The 24,910-nt window shown below is 39.3% G+C and overlaps 1 protein-coding gene across 1 annotated transcript; it reads right to left on the bottom strand.

The window, feature by feature from the left end:
• Window positions 1-253: 253 nt before the first annotated feature.
• Lipm (lipase family member M) lies at window positions 254-19,117 on the bottom strand. Its single transcript, XM_008837845.1, has 9 exons — window positions 18,797-19,117; window positions 13,195-13,312; window positions 10,377-10,575; window positions 9,415-9,524; window positions 6,155-6,291; window positions 5,896-6,042; window positions 5,036-5,107; window positions 4,111-4,182; window positions 254-554 (listed from the first exon to the last, which is right to left on the bottom strand). The coding sequence occupies exons 1-9, from the start codon at window positions 18,941-18,943 to the stop codon at window positions 288-290; spliced, it is 1,269 nt and encodes a 422-aa protein (XP_008836067.1). The 5' UTR covers window positions 18,944-19,117; the 3' UTR covers window positions 254-287.
• Window positions 19,118-24,910: the final 5,793 nt, after the last annotated feature.

Here is a 24,910-nt window from a genome sequence, read left to right on the forward strand (position 1 = left end):
CAGACACTTAATGTTTGTCAAGTAAGACTACCCTACAAGATGGTGAAGAAATGAAGCACAGGAATTCTGGCTTCACCAACTTAGTTTAGTTTAACTAACTATAGAAAAAGTAAATATAAGTTTTAGTGTCAAATGAGAAAATCTGAAAGAAAGCATACCATATTTCTATCCTCCTACCTACTGATTTAGTAGATTTCTATGTCTGGAAATCACCCTTGAAGTCTTCCACTCATGGCCTAGCTCCGTATTTCACGAGATTGTTCCAAGACTTGCCAGTAGCACAAGTCTCACAGTTTGACTTTGCAGGTTCCTTGGGAAAGGTTGGACTCCTGCTTCATCAGGTGTATGATTTCATTGTACATCCTGTGAGGAGCATCCAACCCCCAGATGAAATCCACGTGGGCCCATTCAGGAATGTTTTTGTGGTAGATGAGGTTGGTCATTTCAGAGAGCAGTGTTTTCACATCCTCTGGACTTGAAAGCCAGTCCTGACCTCCTGTCCACATTGCTGTCGGGACTGTCATATCTCGAACTTTGTACCTTACAGGAGTTGGCTAGATAAAAAGAATGGTTTTAACTCCAGGTAACATTTTAACTTCCAAAGTCACAAGTAAACATAACAGTTATGCCCTGTATTGTGGTGAAAGTCATGTTGGTGTTAGAGCCATGTAGAGCTCTGTTAACAGTTTCTATTCCAACTTCTATTTAAAATTTTTTTCATATTTTATTATTTTTATTTTATGTGTATGTGCATATTGCCTGCATGTAGGTAAGTGCACCCGTGTTGTGAAATGCCTGTGGAGGACAGAAGAGGCTGTCAGATCCCCTGGAACTGGAGTTATGGACAGTTGTTGCCATGTTACTGCTGGGATTCGAACCTGGGTCTTCTCCAAGAGAAACCAGTGTTCTTAACCACTGAGCCCATCTCCAGCCCCTCCAACTTCTATTTTAAGGTAACATTACTTTACATGATTTATTTTTATTTATTTTATCTGTGAAATGGAGATAATACCTCTAATAACTTTCTAGGTCATGTGAGGAGACATGCAAATTAGCTTTCTCTCTCTGTCTCTGTGTCTCTCTGTCTCTCTGTCGCTCTCTGTCTCTCTCTGTCTCTGTCTCTGTCTCTATCTCTCTCTCTGTCTCTGTCTCTCTCTCTCTCTCTCTCTCTCTCTCTCTCTCTCTATGTGTGTGTTGCTAGGGAATGACTCCAGGGCCTCATGCATACTGAACATGTGTTCTACCACTAAGCTGCATTCCAGTCCCTACCTTGTATTTTACACAGTGAATAATGTGTAACTTTTCTTCTTATTAAACATATTATAAGTAAATTTCCCTTTAAAAATGATGCTCCTTAGCAAAACAGGGGTAGAGAGAATATTAATACATCTTTCAGCTCTCGCCAATGAAGCTTCCTCATACGACAGAGTGCAATGTACACAGAAGCCACAATTTCTAAGTTCTAGAGAACAAGAGACTGCTAGACTGCTAGTGTATGTCCCTGGATAGGACTCCTATATTAAGCTTCACCCACCGAGGAGTCAGGGACCATTGCAGAAGAGGGTGTGGAAAGATTGTAAGAGCCAGGGTTAGTGCATGAACATAAGGAAACAGAGGCTTTCAGGCTACTGGGAACTTGCTCATATGAACTTGCAACAATGGTGACAGCATGCATAAGACCCATGCCAACTCATTCAGACAAAAACCCAGCATAAAAAGAGGGAAATGGGCTGCAGGCCCCTACCCTAGTCAAGGAACTATTGGCAAAAGGTTACTTCTGGGTGAGGAAGAGTAGATCTTTAAGAGAGTGGCTCTAGATAAGCAAACTAGACTCTAGTGGATGATCTTGTACCAAGGGACATCTGGGTACAAATGCTTGACCTGCTGAATAGGACTTAACATATATGGCAGAATGCATGAAATTTGGTGGGAGGGCTATGGGAGGCATAGATGGGGGAGGGGGTCTATATTTGATTAAGCCCTATTATATGAAATGCACAAAAACTCAATAAAAATATTTTTAAAAATAATGATGATTCAATTTTATGTCTTACAGGGCTTATATTGAGTTCAATATTGTATAATTATATTAATTCACCAGTGAACCTAAAAATTTTATAGCCACTTTTGAAAGAGATGTATCTTTGCTCTGGAAACTGTTATTGAGTATGTTAAAGCTGTTATGAAATGCTTCTTCTAATAAAATAAAAAAATGTAAAAAACATAAATATGAAAAAAATGATCCTGCTAGTTACAATTTCTGAGGCAAGAACTGGACATTCTACAGAGAAGTGGAGAGTTATGGAACCTATTGGGAAGGTCTGTGCATCCCCATAAACATGGCATAGGTCCAGCTTAATTGCCTCTCCAAAAGCAGGAGAAATCCACAGTCACCCTCTGGCACTCAGTTACTTTGAAGTAAGGAGGAGGTAAAGTTAAAGGACCGGCTCCAGCCCTCACATCCAGCTCTGCCTGAATCATCATCAGAAGGTATGTAGTCTTCTTTATTCAAGGGACTTTCCTTGTTCAAGCAGTGCTGGTAGATTTTCCTGGCTGCCTGAGTCACTGAGGTTAATAAACACTAAGAAATTTCTATAGAACCAGGAAAGCCAGTTTCTTACCATAAAGTCAATCATACACTCAGCTTTGATCCCAGATATGCTTCCTTGTCCTTCAAGCTCCCTAAGAATCTGAAATGATTGCCTAATTAGACCTGTACCAGAAGGACATTCTATGGACTGAGTAATGCTTTTTCTCATCTTCTGGGCAAAGACATTGGACTGAATATCACTTCTAGCTCTAAGTTGGCATGATTTAAATTACCATCTTTTTACGTATTTGTTTTCCCTTCGTTGCTGATTTTCCATTCTTCTTCTGCATACATCATTTTCTCTAAAACACACAGCCCCCCAAATCCTGAAATATTAAAGTCATCTTAGAAATGTGGCTGCTTTCTCTAAGGGTCCGTTCTTGAGGACAGTCAAGAATGATCTTTTTAAAAGGAGGGAGTTGGTGACAGTGACTGAGAGTTTCTAAGGGGCAATTCACAGTTTGTTCGGTTGCCTAACATTTTATGTCTGGGTTAATTTACAGCAGTGAAAATTATTATGATATGAGACCTCAGAAAAGATTAGGCTGTGTCTGTTCTGCCCTCCAGTTCAGTTTATTGACTAATATCTATCTACGTCTACACACATGGTAACTAGTAATCTTCAGTGAGGGTTTTACACTCAAAAGACAAGATCTGCCCAATTTGGATTCCCACACTTCCTTTTTAATTTTATTTCATAGTTCTGCTAACACAATAATATTTGTGGGAGTGTTTTGGTAATTTTAACTTGAAAATTGCATTTATTAAAAGTATGATCAGATAGAACTCCTGTGTGTGTGTGTGTGTGTGTGTGTGTGTGTGTGTGTGGTGAGCACATGTGTGCATACATGTGTGCAGGTGCTCATACTAGGAGGCACTGCATTCTGGAGGCCAGAGGAGGACCTTGGTGTCTTGTTTATTGCACTCCACCTTACTCCCTTGAGACAGGTCTCTCACTGAATCTGGAATTTTCTCAGCACTAAAGTTATAGGTATGCTCAGCCACGCTCAGCGAGTGTCTTACCATGGTGCCATCTCTCCAACCACAATATAACTCTTAGAGATTATGTAATAGAATGAGTTTTTAGATAAAGTGGGTCCTCCTGAATCATAGGAGCCCACCCACATCACACAGATTTGAGGTACAGAAGCCACACTAACACAGAAACCCTCACATACTACTTCAAGCTCTTTTTACTGTGTCATGCCATCCTGACATCCTTATTTGCCTATTTTTTTGGGTCCTAACAAGGTCCTCCTAGTACTGACTCATCCCAGGACTAAATCTACACCATCTTGCTCTCAAGAAGTCCATTACCTTGTTTTCATTCTTTTGTAGAGGGAGGCCTCTGGACTGTGCTGCGTAGTATCCCATTTTCAAATGCAGTCAAACTTGAACTATCATTTTCTGCTTGAATTCTTGTATTTTAATCCTATCCCTAGAATAACTTGCCATTATAGATTCCTTTTCACACATTCCCAATGGACATATTTTTAGCAGATGGTATTTGACTTTCTTACTTGCTTGCATTTCTCCAGATTTTTGGTCTCACTTCCCCAGTCAAATGCACGAAGTTCCCCAGAATTTACTGCCTGAAAGAGAGAAGGTAAGGAAAAGCATGGTATATAAAGAAGGTGGTGAGGTGTCGGAAATGTGTTATCATGTCTTCAGTTATGAGGAAAGCAGAGAATAAAGCTGTCTGAGCTACTCTTCCACTCCACGTTGGGAGAATTTTTAGAAGAGTGCAAAGGCAAGACTCTGGGTCTTTTAGTAGAAAGATGGACTACAGAAAAGTGTTACCATTGTATAGTTGGTTTCAGGAAGTGTAACTGCTGTATCAGTGTGAAAGGGCATTTGCCACAATTCCAGAGGCTATGCTGGGAAATGCCTCCTGCAACTATGCAATATGGTGATCCCGACAGATAGTGACCAAAATCTAATTCAGTTCAGAATTTACTATGTCATCAACTCTCTCTCTCTCTCTCTCTCTCTCTCTCTCTCTATATATATATATATATATATATATACACACACATATATGCACACATGACTTTCTCTCCTGAGACTGCTGGTAAAGGTTGCAACACCAAGAACTGTGAAGATCCCTTTACCCAGTTGGGCCACTTTGGCCTCTTTGTTCCTGCTTGAGAGAGCCACAAAGGAGAATGTGGAAACACGTTTTTCTTCAGACATGTCTTGGAGTGGCTACAGTCAGAGAAGCATCTTACTTGAACCATCATACTTTCAAGATCCACTGAAGACATCCCTAAGCTACTTTTTGCCCTTGCCTCCTAATTCCTAAAATTTCAGCTGTCTCAGTCAAGTACACATTCAATCACTGACCAGATTTGAGCTTAGAATAAACAGAGACCCTTGGGCTTCCTAACTAGTTCAGACAAAATGCTCAGGAGTCCTTATCAAAAGCTTCAAACTTGACATTCTTACCTGGCTCCAGTGTAGAATATTTTGCACAGATGTTCCAGAAAGAGTATGGGCAACATATACATTTGCTCGACTCTGCAACAAAATATGAATGATTTATGAGATCAGGAAAAAGCCACCGGATGTGAATCTCGTCAAGCCCAAATCTCCAAGGTGACAGATTAAGAAAGGGGAACACGATTAAATTACCAGAAATGATCTACTAAACAGTAAAGTACATATGAACAGAAATAAAACACCAGTGCTTCCCTGAGAAGTATATTCTCATTTGGGAATGCCTTCCCATTTAAAAACTTTGCTAGTTTCAATCCCCAACACTGCAAAACTAAATAAAACAGAAATAAATAAATAAATAAATACATAAATAGATAATAGTAAATTTACTAGAGATATTTAGAATAAGGGCCAAATCATTCTGTATATTAATCTCCAACTCGGAGCATGCATCCTGGGGAGTTCACCTGACACCACTAGTCACTATCTATACCTAAGCCAAGCTGAAACTCCCATTTTTCAGCAAGGAGCTAGAAGTACAAATCAAAGGATCCCAAGTGGAGGGAAGAAGTGGGTGGTGTGTGGTTGGCTGACTACCAGTTTTCCAGTTGTTCTTCTCCACCTATTAACTGTAAACCAACCTCTTCTACTTGTAATATGCCAATTTAACACCTGCCAATACCCTGATGCTAACTCTGCTTCAGGCCCTCCTGAAACTTTCCCAACATTTCCTTGCAATTTAGAAATTAAAAATTACTGGGTGTATGTCATTTCTCTGACTCTTGACTGGTGGTAGTTCACCTCAGAGGATTAAGACTGAAAACTTCCAGCTTGGCTTAGGAAATGGAACTTAGGAGGCTCGTACTCACCATGTTTATATTGTTTGTGTTATATCCTCCCATAAGTAATATGATATTGCTGCAAATTTGATCAAGAATCATCTGGCCACAAAGGTAAATAAAAAGATCTCTGAAGAACCTGGTTTGGTATAAAAATTCTTTTCTGCCAAATAATCCCTGCGGAAACATGAGATGAGACAACAGCTCAAGTTCAAAGGTGTGTGTGAGCTACAGGAAACTTGGCTGCAAGGGTTTCTTACCTGCACACAGCCTCTGAGTTGTCACATACCTTGAGCATCATATCCGGCAACAACAGAAATTTAGTCCCAGGACTTTTTGCATATTTAACTGTGGCTATAGGGGCTAAAGCAAAATACATTTTGATTTTATGAGCTAGCTCTGGCATTGTGGAAAATGCAATAAAGCCTGTAAGAAAGAGAGAAAAAGTTATCATCATGGGCACTGACTATCCAAGAATTAATAAAATGTGTGGTTTCTTTTTATTAAAATCTTTTTAAAATGATGTGTGATTGTTCGTAACTCTTTTCTGATACAATTGCAGATGCCACAGGTGGGGGGCTGCAACAGTGAAACCTCCATTGTTTCCTGTGACATCTACTGTATTTATTTGCTTTCAAGTAGCAAGTTTTCATTGTGTTAAACTGTTCTGATTCTATAGCCTGAATAGAGACCAATTTCCCCACATATCCCTGTTTAGGGAAGATCTCTGTTGAAGCTATGGAATAAAGAGACTATCCCAGAAAGCCAGGACTTGGTCTTGCATTTGAAGTCATGTATGTATACTCATTCTGTTTAGGGTGATGTTGCAGTTTGAGAGATGAGGATGAGAGAAACTCTTCTCACATCACTTCTGTTTAGTTTCCAGAAAGTGAGTGAATCTCAAGAAAGACTGAGCCCTTCTTTACTACTCTCTGTGTCTGATTAGCTGTGCAGTCGCATGCAAAGGCAAGCACAGGAAAGATTCATTATTCTCGCTTTCTTAGCTATACTGTGAGCATGGAAGGATGAAAAATACGTAAGCCCATCCCACCATAATTCTCACCAGATTAGAACTCCCCTCAAATATCAAGATCTGAGAACCCTAAATAACCTTCCCCAGGAATTTTTTTCTTTATGCAAAGCAGGAAGTTCCTCAAATGAACACTCCTGTGGTTGACCACTAAAAGAATTTTCTGCTTTCTTGCCCATACCTTCCTTTCAAAACAGCATCTAGCACATTTGCCTCCATGTTAAGCTAAACAATTGAACACAGAAAAGCCAATTTTAAAAGATGTCTGAATACTAGAGAAGGAGCAGATCTGGAAGTCTGTAACCTTTCTGTGAGGGTGTTGTGAGACCTTGCACCCCACAGCACACTGCTGCTATCAAAAAGCAAGCCAAGCCAAGGATAAACTTCTCATTCTTTAGTGTGTCAGTTAAAAATGAGCCAACCGAATTTGAACTCAGTTCCAATAGTCCCTCAGCCATTAGAATTTTTTATTCTAATTTTTAAAGTCAGGTTCATCTTGTGTGGTAAACTACATGTTATCTGCTAAATGAAAGTCAGTGACTCGAACTCTACCATAAGTAGTTTAGACTTTGCTAGCCTGGTATTCCACGAGTCTCAGCCTCCTTCCTTATGGTATGTGTCCCAGAACTGAATAATTTGAAGGAGCGACACTAACAATTCGATATGCGTGAACTTTTTGGGGAAATGTTGGACTTGCACATACAGTAAATTGTCTCTTTCTGATTCTAGCTTCTTTGAAGCTTTTCAGAGTATGTTAAATCTTTTATTTCCCTAGTAGCTTGAGGACAGAGGAATTGTGGAGGTGGGGGGTGGGGGTTGACACAGGGTCTCACAATGTAGCCCTGGCTAGCTTGGAATTCACTATGTAGGCCGTGTTGGCCTCAAACTCACAGAGATCCACCTGGCTCTGCCTCTCGAGTGCTGGTATTAAAGGCCTGTGCCTAATTTAAGGAATTCTAAGGAGATGAAAAGTGGCCACTCTATCCCTGGAAATTCAGAGTTAGCAAAAACCAAGCTTGGTGACACTAATTAGTACTCACTGAGAGCTTTTGCAGAAGCAAACCATCTGGTGAGTCAGGTGTGGTGAGAGCACCCATGACCAGAGTACCTGCACAACTTGCTGATGGCATGGTGTGTTACTACAAAAAAGCAACAGCAACCATCCTGAGTTGAGCCAAAGCTGGCTGAAATGGTTTTCTAGCTTACCTATTTCTGATCTTTGAAAGATTTGACTTAAAAAACCCCAACATCTGTGAAGGTGGTGAGTAGACTTTTTGGGAGCTGAGGGGTAGATATGTATGATTTCTATACAATTTATTGTCCTTGCTATATAATGGTTATTTGTATGTATTTGCATCACACGAGTACAAGCACTGGCTTAGTGGCTCACTGTAAGGTCTAGTTCTTTCACTAGGTCACAATGTATTCATCTAGAAAAAGGGGGTACAAATTCCTCTTATGTTCTTGTTCAGAGATTTAAAAAACATGTATTTGTAATGGCAAGCAGTTAACCAGGACTCACAAAAGACAATTATAATTATTGTGAAGCTAGAAGCACATAAAGAAGGTATTGAGCCACAGAGATCAAAGGAAGCAAGACAGTTAACTCCATCTTTCCTTAACAAGTATAAGCCTTTCCTGGTAGTTGGACACAACTATCCTGGCTGAAAACTATTTCTCCTTAGCAATCTATATCCCAGCTCTTAACTCAGGGTTTGGCCTCAACAAAGAGAAATGCCCTTCCCAGTCTCAGAGAGCCTCTTCTTGGCCAAACTCTGCCTCTTGGATCTTTCTTCCTTCTAATCCAAGCTTAGCTAAAGGTATTTTTATTGCTTTTGGGTCTGATATGGGGTCAGGATAGTGACAATCTCCATCTCTAGGGTAACTGATCTGTTGGATCTGTCCTTCAGGAGTCATCACAAAAGTCTCTCACAGGTTCACCCAGACCAGGACAAAGTACCTCATGAGTCCCAGACACTAATATTGACAGGAAAAGAGAAAAGTGAGCAAATACCATAAGTTCTGCATATAACACCCTGATAATTCTTTGTGTCTTATTGCTTACTGTGGGGCTAACACCCAACACTAGGCCTCACTCACTGAACACATTTATTGAGTGCCTATTGTGTGCTTCAACTTTCTATTATGGTGTGATTTAGACACTATATCTGTTCACAGAGCTCACATGCAATGTCCTATTGAATAGGCCAATTAGTTCTAACACTCTTATGAGAGAAATATTATGATCATTTTGCAGATGAGGAAATTGAGAGCAGAGCGATAAGAATTTGTTTTAAGGTATCTAAGCGGGAGAGATGGCATTTGCACTCACAACCTTGCTACCTCTGCCATACCCCAGAACACCCTCAGTTCAGTCTCTGTTCCCTGAAGTGTTTGAAGCCTCTGAAGAGAAGGCCAGATCTGAGAGGAGTGAAAGTTGGCTGGAGTCCAGGCATAACTTTGTGCCTGTCACAAGTTCATGTCTTCTGAACATACAAACCCGCTTCCTTTGAACCTACCCATGGTGGTGCCCTGTGAATAGCCGACATAATAAATCTTTTCCTCGCCAGTTTTCTTTAAAATAAAGTTTATCACTGCGGGAAGGTCAAACCTAGCCATCTCATCATAACTATAAGAGGAAAAGACAAAGTTATACGAAAAATTATAATATGAACAGAATACAAACAGAATCACCCCGCCCCCATGCCCAGGGCTTGAAAAGAATATTCTCAATATTAACTCTGCTAGCTTGCCACTGTGTTCCCACAGCCCTCAGGATGGACTGGTTTCAAACCTGCTTATGTGTGGTTATCTCTGGGGTCACAAGCTGCCAGGGAATTGTTGTTCTCTTCAAATGGTATTATAGAGTGATTATTATCAGTGAATAGTTTTGAGCACATTAGTCACCTCCTAGTGGAGGCTCTTCCTACCCTGTGCATGAAAGAACACAGAGAGACAGAGATAGAGATTCCTTTATAGGACAAATACTGAAAATGCAATAAAACTCTTGTTTGATGACATGCCTGGAGAGCAGCTTGGATATCAATAGGACTAGAAACATTGTACATCTGTGAGAGATGTTAAATCAATAATAGTACACAATACTAAATAATTTCCCTTTTTAATATCACTTGGTCCAATCTCCTTGGGCTCCTAGTCCATGTCATCAGATATGGAGGAGTCAGTCCCTGAGTTTTAACCTCCATGGAAATGGATCTACATTTCTCTCTATCTAGTCCCAATCACCTGACATCAGCTGTCATTCTCAATCCATTAGCCAGATCTAGACTTCAACATGGGGAACCCAGTATTCCCCATACTTACCCCCAAAATCACAAAATGATTAAGAGAATTAAGGGATATCATTTTGGGATATCAATGATACAGCTAAATGAGTTATCCAAATGCTAGAAGCCGTAATCCTTTACCAAGTTCTTCCAGAGACATCTGCATCCACCTCCATCCTCAAGTTTTTATATACCTGAAAGCCCAGAACTCATCTTGGTCTATGGAGAGAGTCTTGTGTTTCCGAGACCAGGTGTTTCCCCTGCTGTTTGCCATCCATACATCAAAGCCAGCGTCAGCCAGAATGAAGCCCAGGCTGTTGTTTGGCAAGTTGGAGATCCAGTTGGTGGCATCTCCAAATAGGCCATGTTGTAGTAACACCACGGGCCTGGATCCTACAGACAAAAGAAGGTTTCAGCTGTTTGAAATGTCCCTTATTTTTCTTGTTATTCTTCTAACGTTAAGGCCTTGCAAGTCAGAGAAGTCTTTGTTCAAATCTTCCTTCTCCTGCTTAGTAGTTGGACTACCTTGGTCAATTAACGTTTTTGTGTTTTAATTTTTTTGCCATCAGTAAAATGGGCTTTTTGAAATGATTAAATGATATAGATCACAAGGAACAAATAGCACATTGTCTGTCAACGATAAAAAAAATCAAATAGTTTCCATTTGTGTGTGTGTGTGTGTGTGTGTGTGTGTGTGTGTGTGTAGTTATTGTTGTGAGACTTATTTCGGCTTCCCAGAAAATATTTGAACTATCCCAGTAGAGTATATTTTAAAATGACTGAGTACCATGTTTAAATAAAAAGTTTATTATATATATATATATATGTGTGTGTGTGTGTGTGTGAATGAAATGGTATAATGACCAAATAAAAGGACCCACAATCCAGCTCGAAAGGGTTGAAAGGGGCTTCTTTAATACAGGAAAACTTGTACATCGGAATAAAATTTTAAGTTGGGTGCGGTGGCAGTATCTATAATCCCAGAACTCAGGTGGTTGAGTCAGGATGAACATGAGTTTGAAGCCAACCTGGGCTACCTAGCGAGGCACTGTTTCTCACAACCAAAACAAAACATAATAGTATAGCTCATTGAGAGGCAAAGGGAGCTATAAGAATACCAGCCACTAGGGGGTGGGCGTACTGTGCACCAATTGGACTAAAAGCATTTTTTGAACTTGGACTCCAATGCCCCAAGTTCAACAATAAACAGCCTGTGAGAACAAATAGACACCTGACCTACAAATAGGGGGGCAGGTGACTCCTACCCTTAGTAATCATTATACTTGAATGCTTGGAAGAGCTATGCCTGGCCCAGGGCCCTCGGATTTGTGGGCCACAGTGAGAAGTCTCCTTGTTCCTACACTATGCATTTACTTGCACAAGTTTCATTCATTCATCCTACAAATATTTATTAGCATCCAGCATATTGGGTCAGCATTGTGTCACTTGTTGCATATAGCCTTGAATAAAATAGATGAAGTCCCTGCTTCCATTCTGTTTCCACTCTGGTGGAGGAGAGACAGACAATAAACCGGAAAGAAAATATCTATTGCTTGAAATGTTTTTAGGCATGGTAAAGGAGTGTATGAGGCCAGATGTCAATAGATGGCAAGGGGCTGCATTTTGACTATGGTGGTCAGTGAACAAGAAGGATCTGGGTAAGCTGCACAGAAAGCTGTAGGTTTAAAGCATTGAGATGGAAACATTGTAGACGTGTATCAGGCACAGACATGCTGATACAAATTTAAAAAGCTGATTTTCAAAAGGCTACATGAGTTCAATTAGAATGAAACAAAATCCTGAAGCTTCTCTATACCAAAGTCCAGTAACATTTGCCCAACATTTTCTGATTATAATTAAGAACATGAGCTACACTGGCAAATGGCTCTTCATTTCTTGATTTCAGTGCAATTTACTGGCAAGTGTCAGCACATACTTTCTGGGCTAGTCACAGCACCTTTGTGTGAGTCAGTATCTTAGGATAAGAATGAAAATTAAATGAGACTACTGTAATAAAGCACTTAGTATTATAGATAGCACATTGAAAGAACACAAGAAAATATGGTATCAGGGGCTGGAGAGATGGCTCAGTGTTTAAGAGCACTCTCTGTTCTTATAGAAGACCCAGGTTCAAATCTCAGCACCCACATAGAGGCTAACAGCTGTCTGTAACTCCAGTTCCAGTGGATCTGAAGCCCACTTCTGTCCTCCATGGGCATTGCATGACATAGGTGCACTTACATATATGCAGGCAATATACTCATACACACAAAAGATTAAAATTTAATAAAAATCATATTATCAGCATCCCTGACAGATAATATGGTTGCTGTTATGAACTGTAAAGAACAGGGCCAAACTCTAAGGGAGTTGGAGCATACTTTGGTGATGAATGTTTCAAAAGCCACGGTTAGCTGAGAATCTCACATTTAAAGATGAAATTAAATACCCATTGAAAATTTAAAATGTGCACATAGAGCTTGGTTCTTTCAAAGTTTTTAGTGGAAAATAAGCCAACATCTTAAACATTTAAAGTGCTCTTTGGATGTGCATTGTTAAACATCAGGTAATATATTGGAATTTTCATTCTTCATCAACTCAGTCTGGTGGTTTCTTCAAGGAATCATCAGAGAATGTTCTAGATTAATGAGAAGGACTTTGGAGAATGGGCTAAGTGCTGGAATATGTTAAAAAGTTGATTTCTTGAAGATTTATTTATTTATGCTGATTGAACCCACAGCCTTATATATGGTGATCACATACTTTACTCCTGAGCACCTTCTCCAACCCAAAGGTGTTTTTGAGAATCAAAAATTATATGCTGATTATATGGATGTGGTTTGATAAGGTCAAGGTGATAGAGAGCATATGGGAACTGATAACATCCTCTGACTTAACCAATGACTCCCAGTCTATACTAAGAATCCAGACTCTCCACTATACATTGAAACCAGAAGGAAGTTTAGGCCACAAGAAAACTATCATGTTAGGGTGACATTGGGTGACCCATACCTTCCTTCTTAAATTGCATCAACCCTTTAGGAATTCTGTTAACAGAAAGGATGTACCCATCTTCAGTTACAACTTCATACTCTTCACTGGGATACCCTTGGTGCTGGATGATCTCACTCTATGGAAAAAGCACAGTTAATTTAGGGTTCAGGTGTGTAAGTGGCTGTAGTCTCAATGATTCAAAAGAATAGATTCCTTGATGCTCTAAGATATAGGCAAGCAAGTCCTTACTTTTCTCTAACTAATCACATTACTTTAGTACTGTCAGTCAATCCTCTTCATGCTTCAGGTTCATTACTTTTTATCATTTTTGCAGCACTGGGGATCAAACCCAGGGTCTCCCATGTAAGACCAGTACTCTGTCACTATACTACACCCATCCCTATCATTCCCTTTTTACTTTTCATCTGGGTACAGAACTAGATCATGGTTGTCAGAACTGGGGGATCAAAACACCAGCCTCACCTGAGCATCTGTTAAGAAGGCAGAGCATCGCATTCAAATGGGGCATACTGAGTTAGGAACTCTGGAGATAAGGCCGAGCAATTTCTGTTTCAAATGGGGTCTTTAGAGAATTTTGATGTTTGAAAACACTGGAGCAGAACACAAATTGTAAAACCTTGGCATACTTCGGGCTCATCCAGAGGAAATAACCTTGAACTCAGGTCGGATTAGGGATTAGGCAATTATACTGTAATCAGTGCTGTGCCTGCTGATTACAATTTAGGGGGAACTCTGGGCCCCATGTTACTCCAGGTCATTTTTTCTGAAACCACATATATAAGGATAATGATTTTGAACATTTTAAACTGAAGATCTCTCAGGGAATTTGAGGACAGCTACGAAAAACTGCTGTGCATAAATATTCTTGTACTCATTTTTCAAATGTTCCAGAGTCCTTGTTGCCCATTATGGACCACTAGTCAAAAGCCTCTCCTCCAAACTGTCGAGTCCTCCTCCTAAAAGACCTCATTCCTCTTGCTGTCTGTCATCACCCAGAGAAGGAAGGAAGTATTTCTGTTAGGGACTTCTTCAAAATGAGCAAAGGAGGAGAAATCCCATGCCAAAGGTCTCACACTGAATGTAGAGCAATGCAGCACAGTCATTAAGAAGAAAGGTCCTGCTTGGCTCTGATGGTAACGCACAAATTGGTTGCATGGTGCTGAAAAGCCTAGTTACACTGTCTCTGTTCCTTACACTATTCCTGTTAGTTCATGCTGTGTCGGATTATTGCAAAGACTACACATATAACACTAACTACAATGCCTGGCACATAGCAGCAGGTACTCAGCAGGCATTACATATAATTAAAATACAATGTGTACGTATGTAAAACCTAACTAACCAAGTATTATGGAATGCAGTGTTCATATGTGTCTGTTTGTGGCATCATTGCATAGGTTAACTTAAAAATTTTTAGAGCGTGTATGAGTCCTTCTCAGAGGGCTCGCCAAGATGTAAGTTGCTGGACAGGTATATTCAGTAGGTCTGGAATGGACCCAAAGCACTGACATTTTTAACAAGTTTCCAGGTGCTGCTTAAGGTGCTTGCTGCCCCAGACAGACAATCCGTTCAAGAATTTCTGTTGGAGACAACTTGGAGTGATAAGATATGTAAAATATCAGAATAGAAGTCGGCTGATAAGGTAGAGGTTATAGGTTCTATGTTATTGAGGGCCATTTGTAGGCGAGGGCTGAAGCATGTGAGGGCAGGAAGGAGTAAGGATTCTGATCAGGGACAGCACCATGAGAAGGACTCATTAGGCAAAAATTTAAGGAGGAAGGAGAATGTGAGATGGTCTTTGAGGACTGAAAAGGAGTTATTCAAGAGAACTTACAGGCAAAGATATCTCAGAAGGAAAAGAGCTACATGTTTAGTGAATGTTTTCTACAGATGATCAACAGACCATATTTGACAAAAGAATTTATATAGGATAATATTAAGACATAAATTTGTATACATAAACATATTTTAAAGAATAAGATGTGGTGGGGCTGGAGAGATGGCTCAGAAGTTAAGAACACTGACTGTTCTTGCGGAAGACCTGGCTTGGAATCCCAGCACTCACATGGCAGCTGACAACTGTCCTTAACTCCAGTTCCAGGGGATTTGATAGCCTCTTCTGTCCTCCATGGGCATTGCACTACATAGGTACACTTACTTACATGCAGGCATGACACTCATACACATAAAATAAAAATAATAAAATATTTTTAAAAACTAAAGAAAGAATAAGGTGGTAAATTTCAAATTTGCATAACCATTTTTTAAAGTTTTAAAATCTTTATTTTATATATATGAGTGTTTTGCCTGCATGTTAGTAAGTGTACCTGTGTCATGCAATATCCGCAGAGGCCAGAAGAGAGCATTGGATCCCTGGAACTGGTGTTACAGACAGTTGTTAGTTGCCATGTGGGTGCTGGGAACCAAATCCAGGATCTTTGCAAGAGTAGCCAGTGCTCTTAACCCCTGAGCCATCTTTCCAGGCCCCTGCATAACTTTTAAAAAGTATCTTACCAATATATATGTACACACATTTATAAGTGTATATGCATGCATATGTACACTTACTCATGTATGTACATTTTGAGACAGAACCCTATTATAGAGCCCAAGCTGTTTTTGAACTTGAAATCCTTTTGACTCCACTTCCTGAGTGTAAATTGAAATTTATAACTATATTTAATATTTAAATTTTAATGTAATTGCCTATTTCTGAAAATTTTATCTTAAGGAAAAAATCAATTCTATATATCAAAACATGATCGTAAGGATGTTTTCCCCTTATTTATTTAGTATTATTATAGTGTGTGTGTGTGTGTGTGTGTGTGTGTGTGTGTGTGTGTGTATTTGCACAACACACAAGAGGTGCAGAGGTCAGAGGACAATTTCTGGCAGTTATCTCCTTCTACCATGTGGATTCCAGGGATACAATTCAGGTTATCAGGCTTGCTGGCAAGCACTGTTACCACTGAGCTGTCTTGCCAGCCCTTGTTATATTATTTAAAAGAGCAGGTGCAGAGGTGAGAGGGCAATTTGTGGCAGTTGTTTATCTCCTTCTACCGTGTCGATTCCAGGGACCAAATTCAAGTTATCAGGCTTGCTGGCAAGCACTGTTACCCACTGACCTGTCTTACCAGTCCTTGCTACATTATTTAAAAGAGTAAAAAATAATTTATACTGACAGACCGGTAAAATAAATGTGGTGGTAAACACTGAAACACTCCTCCAAGATTTCCCCTTAATGAAGGACTCATTCCATGCACTGGAGGTGCTGTCAGCAGGGAGCCCTTGGGGGATGGCTTCAGTCCCTTTTTATCATACCCAGTGACTTATTTGGGACAATTGATGGTCATCTCAGTCCAATTTATGATAACTCTGAAGGGCCCTTCTAGTTCCAGAGATGTTAGTGGGGTTTGTTGAGGCAGCTTTGGAGCCTGTATCACAACTTGGATTCACCTGCTCCTGCTTCACCCACAACTTTCCACAGGTGTTGATGTCACAGATTCTCTGTCTCTCTGTCTCTGTCTCTCTCTGTCTCTGTCTCTCTCTCTCTCTCATTCACTGTATTGTGGACTCAAGTGATATTTCTGTTTCCCTAGTAGCTTGCAACTACAGGTGTATACCCCCATGTCCAGTTACAATCTATCTGGAATATGGATTCTGCCTTAAAACCTGTATGTTCCCCCAGAGAATTCAATATTCAATCTGTGACAAATATTTGTACCACAAAATGAACTATAATACAGGAAGTTAAATGATGTTCTTAAATGGTTATTTAAAAACTTGGGAAATACTTTGTGATATCTATGTATCTATCTATATATCTATCTATATATATAGAGAGAAAGAATATCTATAGTAGAAAATGTTGGAAAATGTCAAATTATGTATGATATTCTCTATTCTTGCTTTAGAAAACAGAAATTTCATAAATTTAGAAGGAAAAGACAGGACAAGGACATGACAAAATTGTTAATGGTTAGCTTAGAGTATTGTCCTCTGAAGTCCTTTGCTTTTCTACAGGGGACACATACTGCTTTTGAAATCAAGAAAGTACTCAACATTTAAAAGTCAACTAAATGTTTACATCCATCTCCTTGAATACGGCATGTCCTTACCTGTTTTAGCTCTCCAAAATGATACCATCAAACCTTATGTCTTGTTTATGACCTGGGTTTCAGGCTAAAACATCTTCCCTGAGTTTTAGATTAGTTCCTCCTATTTTATGTTTTTTTTTCTTTGATCAAAAATTGAAAATTTGTCTTTTGTGCTGGGTTGTGAGCTTGGTGAAGTCAAGGCTTTTGATTTTCTTTGATCTCTCTGTAGCATCAGTGCATAGCACAATTTCAGGTGCCTAGTAGGTTCTTAATAAACCCTGCAGTGGTAGAGCTTTTGTCATGTAGAATCCTTTCTGAAATCTTAACAGCTTGAAGGTGCTGGGCCTATGCAGTGGGTGGGTCTCTGAAGATGAGTTTTGTTTGCAGTCAAAGGGGCTCCTTGTACCCTAATTCCAGATGGCTTTGTAATTTCATGACTCCTAAGGGTCTGCCATAACGTGGTATGTGGACAAACAGCTGTCAACCACTGGCATGTTTGGAAGAAGCCTGATATTTAGTACTATGTAAATTCAGATTTTTTTTTTTAATAACCTGATTTAGAAACCATGCAGAAAGTATTAGAAAACAAGAAAGTTTCTACCAAAATCCTTCCAAAACATTGTTGTTTCCTCCTTTGGTGGGATATTAGAAAAGTGTGTGGAACAGGAGCATCTAATATAATCATCTTCTCATCTGGAGGTCGCCTCCCTACCCTCTCACCTGGGAGAGATTTTGCGTAGTAATTATAATTATAGGCGTGTATTTAGGCAGGCCTGAATTTAAATAGCAGGTCTACCACTTGGCAGCAGTAGGGCTTGTTTAACTTGTTTCAGTGCTTTAATCTCAATGCCTTGATTTGAAAATTGTAGATACACGTATATCCAGCACAGGGCAATGAAGATGAAATTGTATTTCTACAGTTTTATCACGATGATTACTGGGGAATAAATGTTAACTCTATGGTGGTCATGGACTAAAACCCAATTTAGAATATGAAAGTAAATAGAACAGCTCTTCTTCACACGCCTCCAGGGCTCACAGGGTCCTTCCTCTCATGGACATTTGACAGAGTGAGCATCGGTAAGCCTGCGTGCTACAGAAAGCCCTCAGAGTGAGAAGTTAGAGGTGATGCCTCTACGACATGGAAAAATCCCAAACAAAGCCAAAGAGAAAATGGAAATCATCAAAGGTCTAAGACTGGACCCAAATACCTCAATGATTTCCTTGCTCATTGGACAAATCTGAGAATTCAAGGAAAAGTTAAGTTATATTTGAAGCCCAAAGGTGAAGCCCTCTTACTTTCCTAAATTTGTTTGAGAAACTTCCAGGTGTACTGATATGCATTTTAGCCTCCTTTCTTGTTCAGGGTGTTATTTTTCACTATACTTTTCTAGAATAAACTATTATAACATATAGAAATAATACAAAATACAGCCACTACCCAGATACAAATGTGAACATGTAGCCCTTCACTTCCCCCAAACCTGAAAACACCAACTTACAATATTCATGAATGCTTCTGGATCCACAGCTTTGGTTGGCATATGTCCTGAGTTCACATTTCTTTGGAGCAAATAAGCCACCAGAATCAGAAGCCATATCTCCACTCTGTGTGAGACATTCCATGCTCTTGACAAGATTTCTGACATGGTCCAACATCTGCATTTGTCTTTTTTCTAACAATGTAACAGCTACATTTAGAGCCAGAAGAAGGGCCTATAGGTTTCAAAACTCTTCTATGTCTTTCCCAGCTGCAATTCCTCTCTCCAAATCCAAAGTAGATTAAGCAAGCTTAAGTATAGGAATGAAAGAACCTGAAGTAGGCAGCAAGCATTGCCTAGACTGTCACAATCACATCTGGCTCCTCCTGTTCCTCCCTCATATAACTCGTAAACACCAATCCTTCCACTTCTAGGTGTGTCCAACTTTCTTTGTTGCAACTGGGAATTTTGTGCATGTGATACAGCCCATAAAACACCTGTCTCTATCACCAGGAAAGGACCTTGGGGAGCACCTCCCTCTCTTTAGTTCTTATCTTGCTCTGATAGGTAGCTGGATATGGTATCTGTAGGACACTTCTCAAGTTTCTATGGTTGCAGTCTGTGACTTCAATGATCACTGTCCTTGGCTGAAAATCAAATGTAATGTTAATTACTTAATGTTAATTATTTAAACTATCAAAAATGTTAAGGACATTTTCTATTTTTAGTGATGTGTGAGAAGATTAATTGTGGGCTGGAGAGATGACTTAGCAGTTAAGGGCACTGGTTACTCTCGTAAGGACCTGGGTTTGATTCCCAGCACTCACATGGTGGCTAGAAACTATTTTTAACTCCAGTTCCAGGGGATCTGACATCCTCTTCTGACCTCCATGGGCATTGTATGACACAGGTACACTTACACATATGCTACATATGCTAGCAATACACTCATACACATAAAAATAAACATAATAAATAAAATTTTAAAAAAGAAAATGTTAATTGTAAGAAAACTATGCTTTGCCTAGTTCTGTCCGGTTCAATACAGAAACACATACCAAATATAATTTGGTTTGTAATCACTAGTTAATTGTTGACATATTGATAACTAGTAATTAAATTGCTTGTGGCAGCATGAGTAATGAGTGTCACCTTAGTTATTTATAAACTAAACGTCCCATTCAGTGGGACTGAACTGTGAAGCAATGTGAGTGGTTCCTTGACCTGCTATTAGCTGAGCATGACAGGAGGGAAGATTTATCAGTTTAAGAAAAGAGCGTGCTACAAATTAACAAAAAGTACTAAAACAAAACATGACTCTTGCATCAACTGCAGAGTTAAAAGCAGCCACACCTATCTGGGAATTGCAGTGGGTGAAAGAGCTGAAGCTTAGGCTGGAAAGATGAGTCTGTGAGAATGCGACTGCCCAGAGGTGACTCAGCCTTCACCATCCTGGCTGGCTGGGCAGGTGTGAAGGGGCAAGCCTGCGTCCTTATCTGGACCTGACTGAACGTCTGCCCATATTACTGCTGATTGCCGTGTGCTAGAGAGGCATGATTCGACCTAATTAGCGAAACCAAGAACAAAGGACTATCCCTACAGAGCCCCAATTTCTCTGAACTCACGGAGTTTGCTTAGAATTTTACATGAAGTCAGAACTCAGAAAAAAAAAATTATTTTTTTTAAGAAAAATTTTATGCGTATGAGTATTTTGCCTGCATGTATGCTGTGCAATGCCCCACAGAGGCCAGAAAAGGGTGTCGGATTCCCCTGGAACTGAAGTTAAGGTTGGCTGTTACCTGCCATGTGGGTGCTGGCAATTGAACCCAGGTCCTCTGAGAGAACCTCTGTGCCATCTCCCCAGCTCCAACATGGGATCCGACATCCTCACATGCACATACCCATACACAGACATACACACATACATATAATTAAAAATAAAAACATAATTTTTTTAAAGAACCAGATATTTTAATTCACTGTTTAGTGTTATGACCACATGAGATGTCATCTCAATGTGCCCTTCCCCATTCTAGGATGAAACCAGAACTACTATGGGAAAACGATTATGCCACCCTCTGAATTGTTTGTAATTGCTATGCCAGGAACTGAACCCAGGGCCTTGTGTATTCTAGGCATTGGAAGTTGTTTCTTCAAGTTCTCATGTAGATTTAAAATTTGGAGTAATTCTCAGTGAGTTTTCACATCCTTGACATACTCAAGCTACGCATGTTTGCTCTAATATGTTCAGGTAAGTCAATTCCTACATTTGATTAGTATGTTTCTGACTTCCATGGAGAACAGTGATGGCATTAAACTGATTAAATTGATAAAAACAAAAGTAAATAACCTCTGGTTTTCATAGTGAATCTATAAAATTTCCTGTAACTGCTCTCCTTTCTCTTTATGTTCCTGGCTAGAGTGCTCTCAGGTGAGCGTTCATTTGCTTTTTAATAAAGTGATTCTTTCAGATGGTATAAACACATCCTTGCAACCAGGTGGGGCTTAGCTAAGGACCCATTCTGAGAGACACAGCCTGTGTTTTTCTAGCCCTTGGATCAGAATCGCTTTATGATCAAATGACCAAAACGTTTATGTATTGAGTCCAACAACCCTCTCAGGAGATTCTGAGGCGTTCAGGAGAGTGGACACAGCTTAACTGTCTTCTCTTTAGTCAAAAGTGCCTACACAGGCGTGGTTCTGACTTAGCTTCCATTCCTTGTCTTAGCTCAATCAGCATCTCATGTGTGGTTCTTTATAGAATTCATTCCAGTGATGAAGTATTAGAAATCATTCCACATTCAAGGAAGGGGACAACTTTATCTCTGACTCCTAGCATTGGTCTAGAGTTACTCCAGCACCCAGCATCTTAGTTTGTAGTTCTTCCTTCTCAAAGTCTAGCTACTTTAAATACTATTCAGTGTATGTAGTAACTAAGGTAAGTCATGAAGTGATACAAGAAATGCCATTGTGTGCTACATATATGGCTTTGGGACATGTTGTCACGGTCTGTGAGCCTCAGTGCCTTCTTTGCAAGATGCTTGCAGTGATGGAACCTTCTCCCAGGGCTGCTGTGAGGGTTACGTCAGACAGAAGTGCAGTGGCTGGTATGAGCACTCAGAGAATGAGCACTCAGCAGTTTTGGCTGTACGCAGGGTAAGAGGCTCATGCCGCCTGGCAATTAATTGCTCTCCCACTTAGGTGTTCTCCAGTGTTTATAATATAAAACAGAATTTCTACATCAACTTGTAATGCTAGGAAATATCTAGAGAAGAGAGCAGTAATCACATGTTTCTCATACACTGACTGAATTATGAACCCTGGCTCCCTCCTTTCCTAGTCCAGTGATCTTGGTCAGACCATTCAACATTTCTGAGCCTCAGTCTAACATGAAAAACATGCTCGGAGAAGTGAGGTTTTTAAACAACATGGAACTGAGCACCTAGCAGGAATGAGAGCACCATAATGATTCTTTCTTTTTTCCCTTTTCATTGCTTTAGTTTTTCTGTTTTAGCTTTTGTAGTTGAGGCAGGGTCTCTTGTAGCCCAGATTGCCCCTCAACTTCTGATCTTCCTGCCTCAGCCTCCCCAGTGCTGGGATGGGAGGAGTGTACCATGCCTGGCTCCTCTTCTCCTTCTTAAAAGAAACTATGGTATGGACATAAATTTGGTGAATCATCTTTTCAAATTTATTTCTAAACTAGACTTAATTGACAGTATTTTAGAGTTAAAGGCACAGATTTCAGAAATCATTTTGTTCAACCTCATTCATTTCTCTATTTTAAAATATATAATATGAAATTATATAATTTAGCAAAAATTATAGAATACATATCTGTGGTAAAACTACCATGATGTGCATAGATTGAAATGTATATTCTAATTTTTCTGAACTTATTTCCCATTAATAGTTTAATGCATATCCTTCAAGATATTTTATGTGCTCACATATACACATAATTATTAGAACTCAGGCAAATATACAGTTACATATCACTCTAATTTTTGTAGTACAATCTTCCTTTCTATTTCAAAGTTCTAAATAAATCACATTTTCTGTTTTTAAAAATATTTTATTTATTATTTTTATGTGTATGAATGTATTGCCTACATGTATGTAAGTGCACCTGTGTCATGCAGTGCCTTCTGAAATCAGAAGAGGGCTTTGGATCCCTTGGAACTGGAGTTATGGACAGTTGCTAGCCACCATGTGGGTGCTGGGAATTGAACCTGGGTCCTCTGCAAGAGCAGCCAGTGCTCTTAACTGCTGAACCATTTCTCCATCCCCTCTCATTTTCTTTAATCACTGAAGAAATCCACCTGATTTCAAGATATTGAGGTACAATGATGTACAGCCTTTAGTCTGCTTGCAGTGCTCGGCTGTTGGAAATTATATCACAGAAACCATCCTTGTGTACAAATACCAGGTGTACATATGAGAGTAGTGTTATAGGATAAATTTATAGAGACAGAACATAGTCCACATTTTGAAAAGGACTATTAGACTGTCTCTTAAAAGACTGAACCAGCACAATGGAAACATGAATGCTGCCCCATCCTTCAGTAGTTCTACATTTCAAAAATCCTTTTTTATTTTTATTTTTTGTCTTTTTGAGACAGGGTCTCCCTGTAGTCCCAGCTGACCTGGAACTTACTACCAGTCTTAGGGGCCAAGGTAATTTATCATGATTTTACTTTCATTTTCATGAGTTATAGCGAATGAGACTATGAATTTTTAATACATGTTAACTGCTTAGTTTTCCTTTGTGGATTGCCTTTTGACTCATTAGCCTGTTTGGCACATGGTTAACATGAAAAAATTGATCTACTTGGGTCTTTTCTTTAACATGGGTATTGATCTTCAGTTTGCTACGTGTTAATATATCTGCTTTCACTTTTAAAATTTGATTTGTAAAGTCTAGTTATTTCATTATAATTGTTTCATATAGATATTATGGAAATAAATATTTTGAGGTTTTTGCCTTTTAACTTCTGTTTTACTCACATAGAACTCCATCCCACAGTTAAATTACATTCTTTATACCCTTTTCAATATTTTCATAGTTTTTTTCCCCCACTGGACGCTACACCAATTGAAACATTTTGGTATAGGATGGTAATGAATCTATTTTATTTTTCTAATTAGTTATCAATTTTACCAAAACCACATTATAACTCTTCTTTGATTTCGTTGGGACTAAAGTCACCTTTACTCACACATCTGCCGCTCTAGAGAGATCCTGTGGTTTTCCCAGAGCAATTGATCTTAATAAGAGTGGTTTCACCTTTGGCGGAATCTTTGGCAAGGTCTGGAGTGGACTATCGTTGTTAGGAGAGTACTGCTGGCATCTAGTGGCAGAGGCCAGTCATGCCACGGAAAACCTCAAAATGAACAGCATAGCCCCACAGTAAAGTGGCCCAAAGATCAATTACACTGAGAAAGTTAAACAATATTGGAGTCATTGCATTCTACGAATACAGACATTTTAAAAACATATAAACCCTGATTTTAATGGGAATGCTTCCAGTTTTTTGTTTTTTTGTTTTTGTTTTTTCCATTTAGAATGATGTTTGCTCTGGGTTTGTTGTATACAGCTTTGATTATGTTGAGGTATGTTCCCTCCAGTCCAATTCCCTCTATGACTTTGAACATAAATTCATGTTGAATTTTGTCAAAGGCATTCTCTGCATCTATTGAGATCACAATGTGGTTCTTGTCTTTGAGTCCATTTATATGATTTATGATGTTTATTGACTTACGTATATTGAACCATCCCTGCATCTCTGGAATAAAGCCGGCTTGATCAGGATGGATGATCTTTTAGATGTGTGTATTTTGTTGAGAATTTTTGCATCTATGTTCATTAAGAATATGAGTCTATAGTTTTATTTTTTTGTTATATCTTTACCTGGTTTTGGTATTAGAGAGATGCTGGCTTCATAGAAGGAATTTGGAAGTTCTCCTTCCATGTCTATCTTTTTGAATAAATTAAGTAGTATTGGATATAGATCTCTAAATGTCTGGTAGAATTCTGCTGTAAATCCATCTGGTCCTAGGCTTTTTTTAGTCATGATGTTTTGTATTACTGTTTCAATTTCCTTATGTGTTATGAGTTTGTTTAAGCTGTTGATCTCT

This window comes from Nannospalax galili, unplaced genomic scaffold, assembly GCF_000622305.1.
Source record: "Nannospalax galili isolate Female #2095 unplaced genomic scaffold, S.galili_v1.0 scaffold498, whole genome shotgun sequence".
Classification (NCBI taxonomy): Eukaryota; Metazoa; Chordata; class Mammalia; order Rodentia; family Spalacidae; genus Nannospalax; species Nannospalax galili.

What these genes read in the sequence shown, in the direction of transcription:
- Lipm (XM_008837845.1), bottom strand. Translation starts at nt 18,943, where the DNA reads ATGTCAGAAATCTTGTCAAGAGCATGGAATGTCTCACACAGAGTGGAG. An exon ending in CAGAAGCATTCATGAATATT is followed by an intron (nt 13,313 to 18,796) that starts GTAAGTTGGTGT and finishes CTTTTTCCATAG; the next exon opens with AGTGAGATCATCCAGCACCA. An exon ending in ATCTGGAGAAATGCAAGCAA is followed by an intron (nt 555 to 4,110) that starts GTAAGAAAGTCA and finishes CTTTTTATCTAG; the next exon opens with CCAACTCCTGTAAGGTACAA.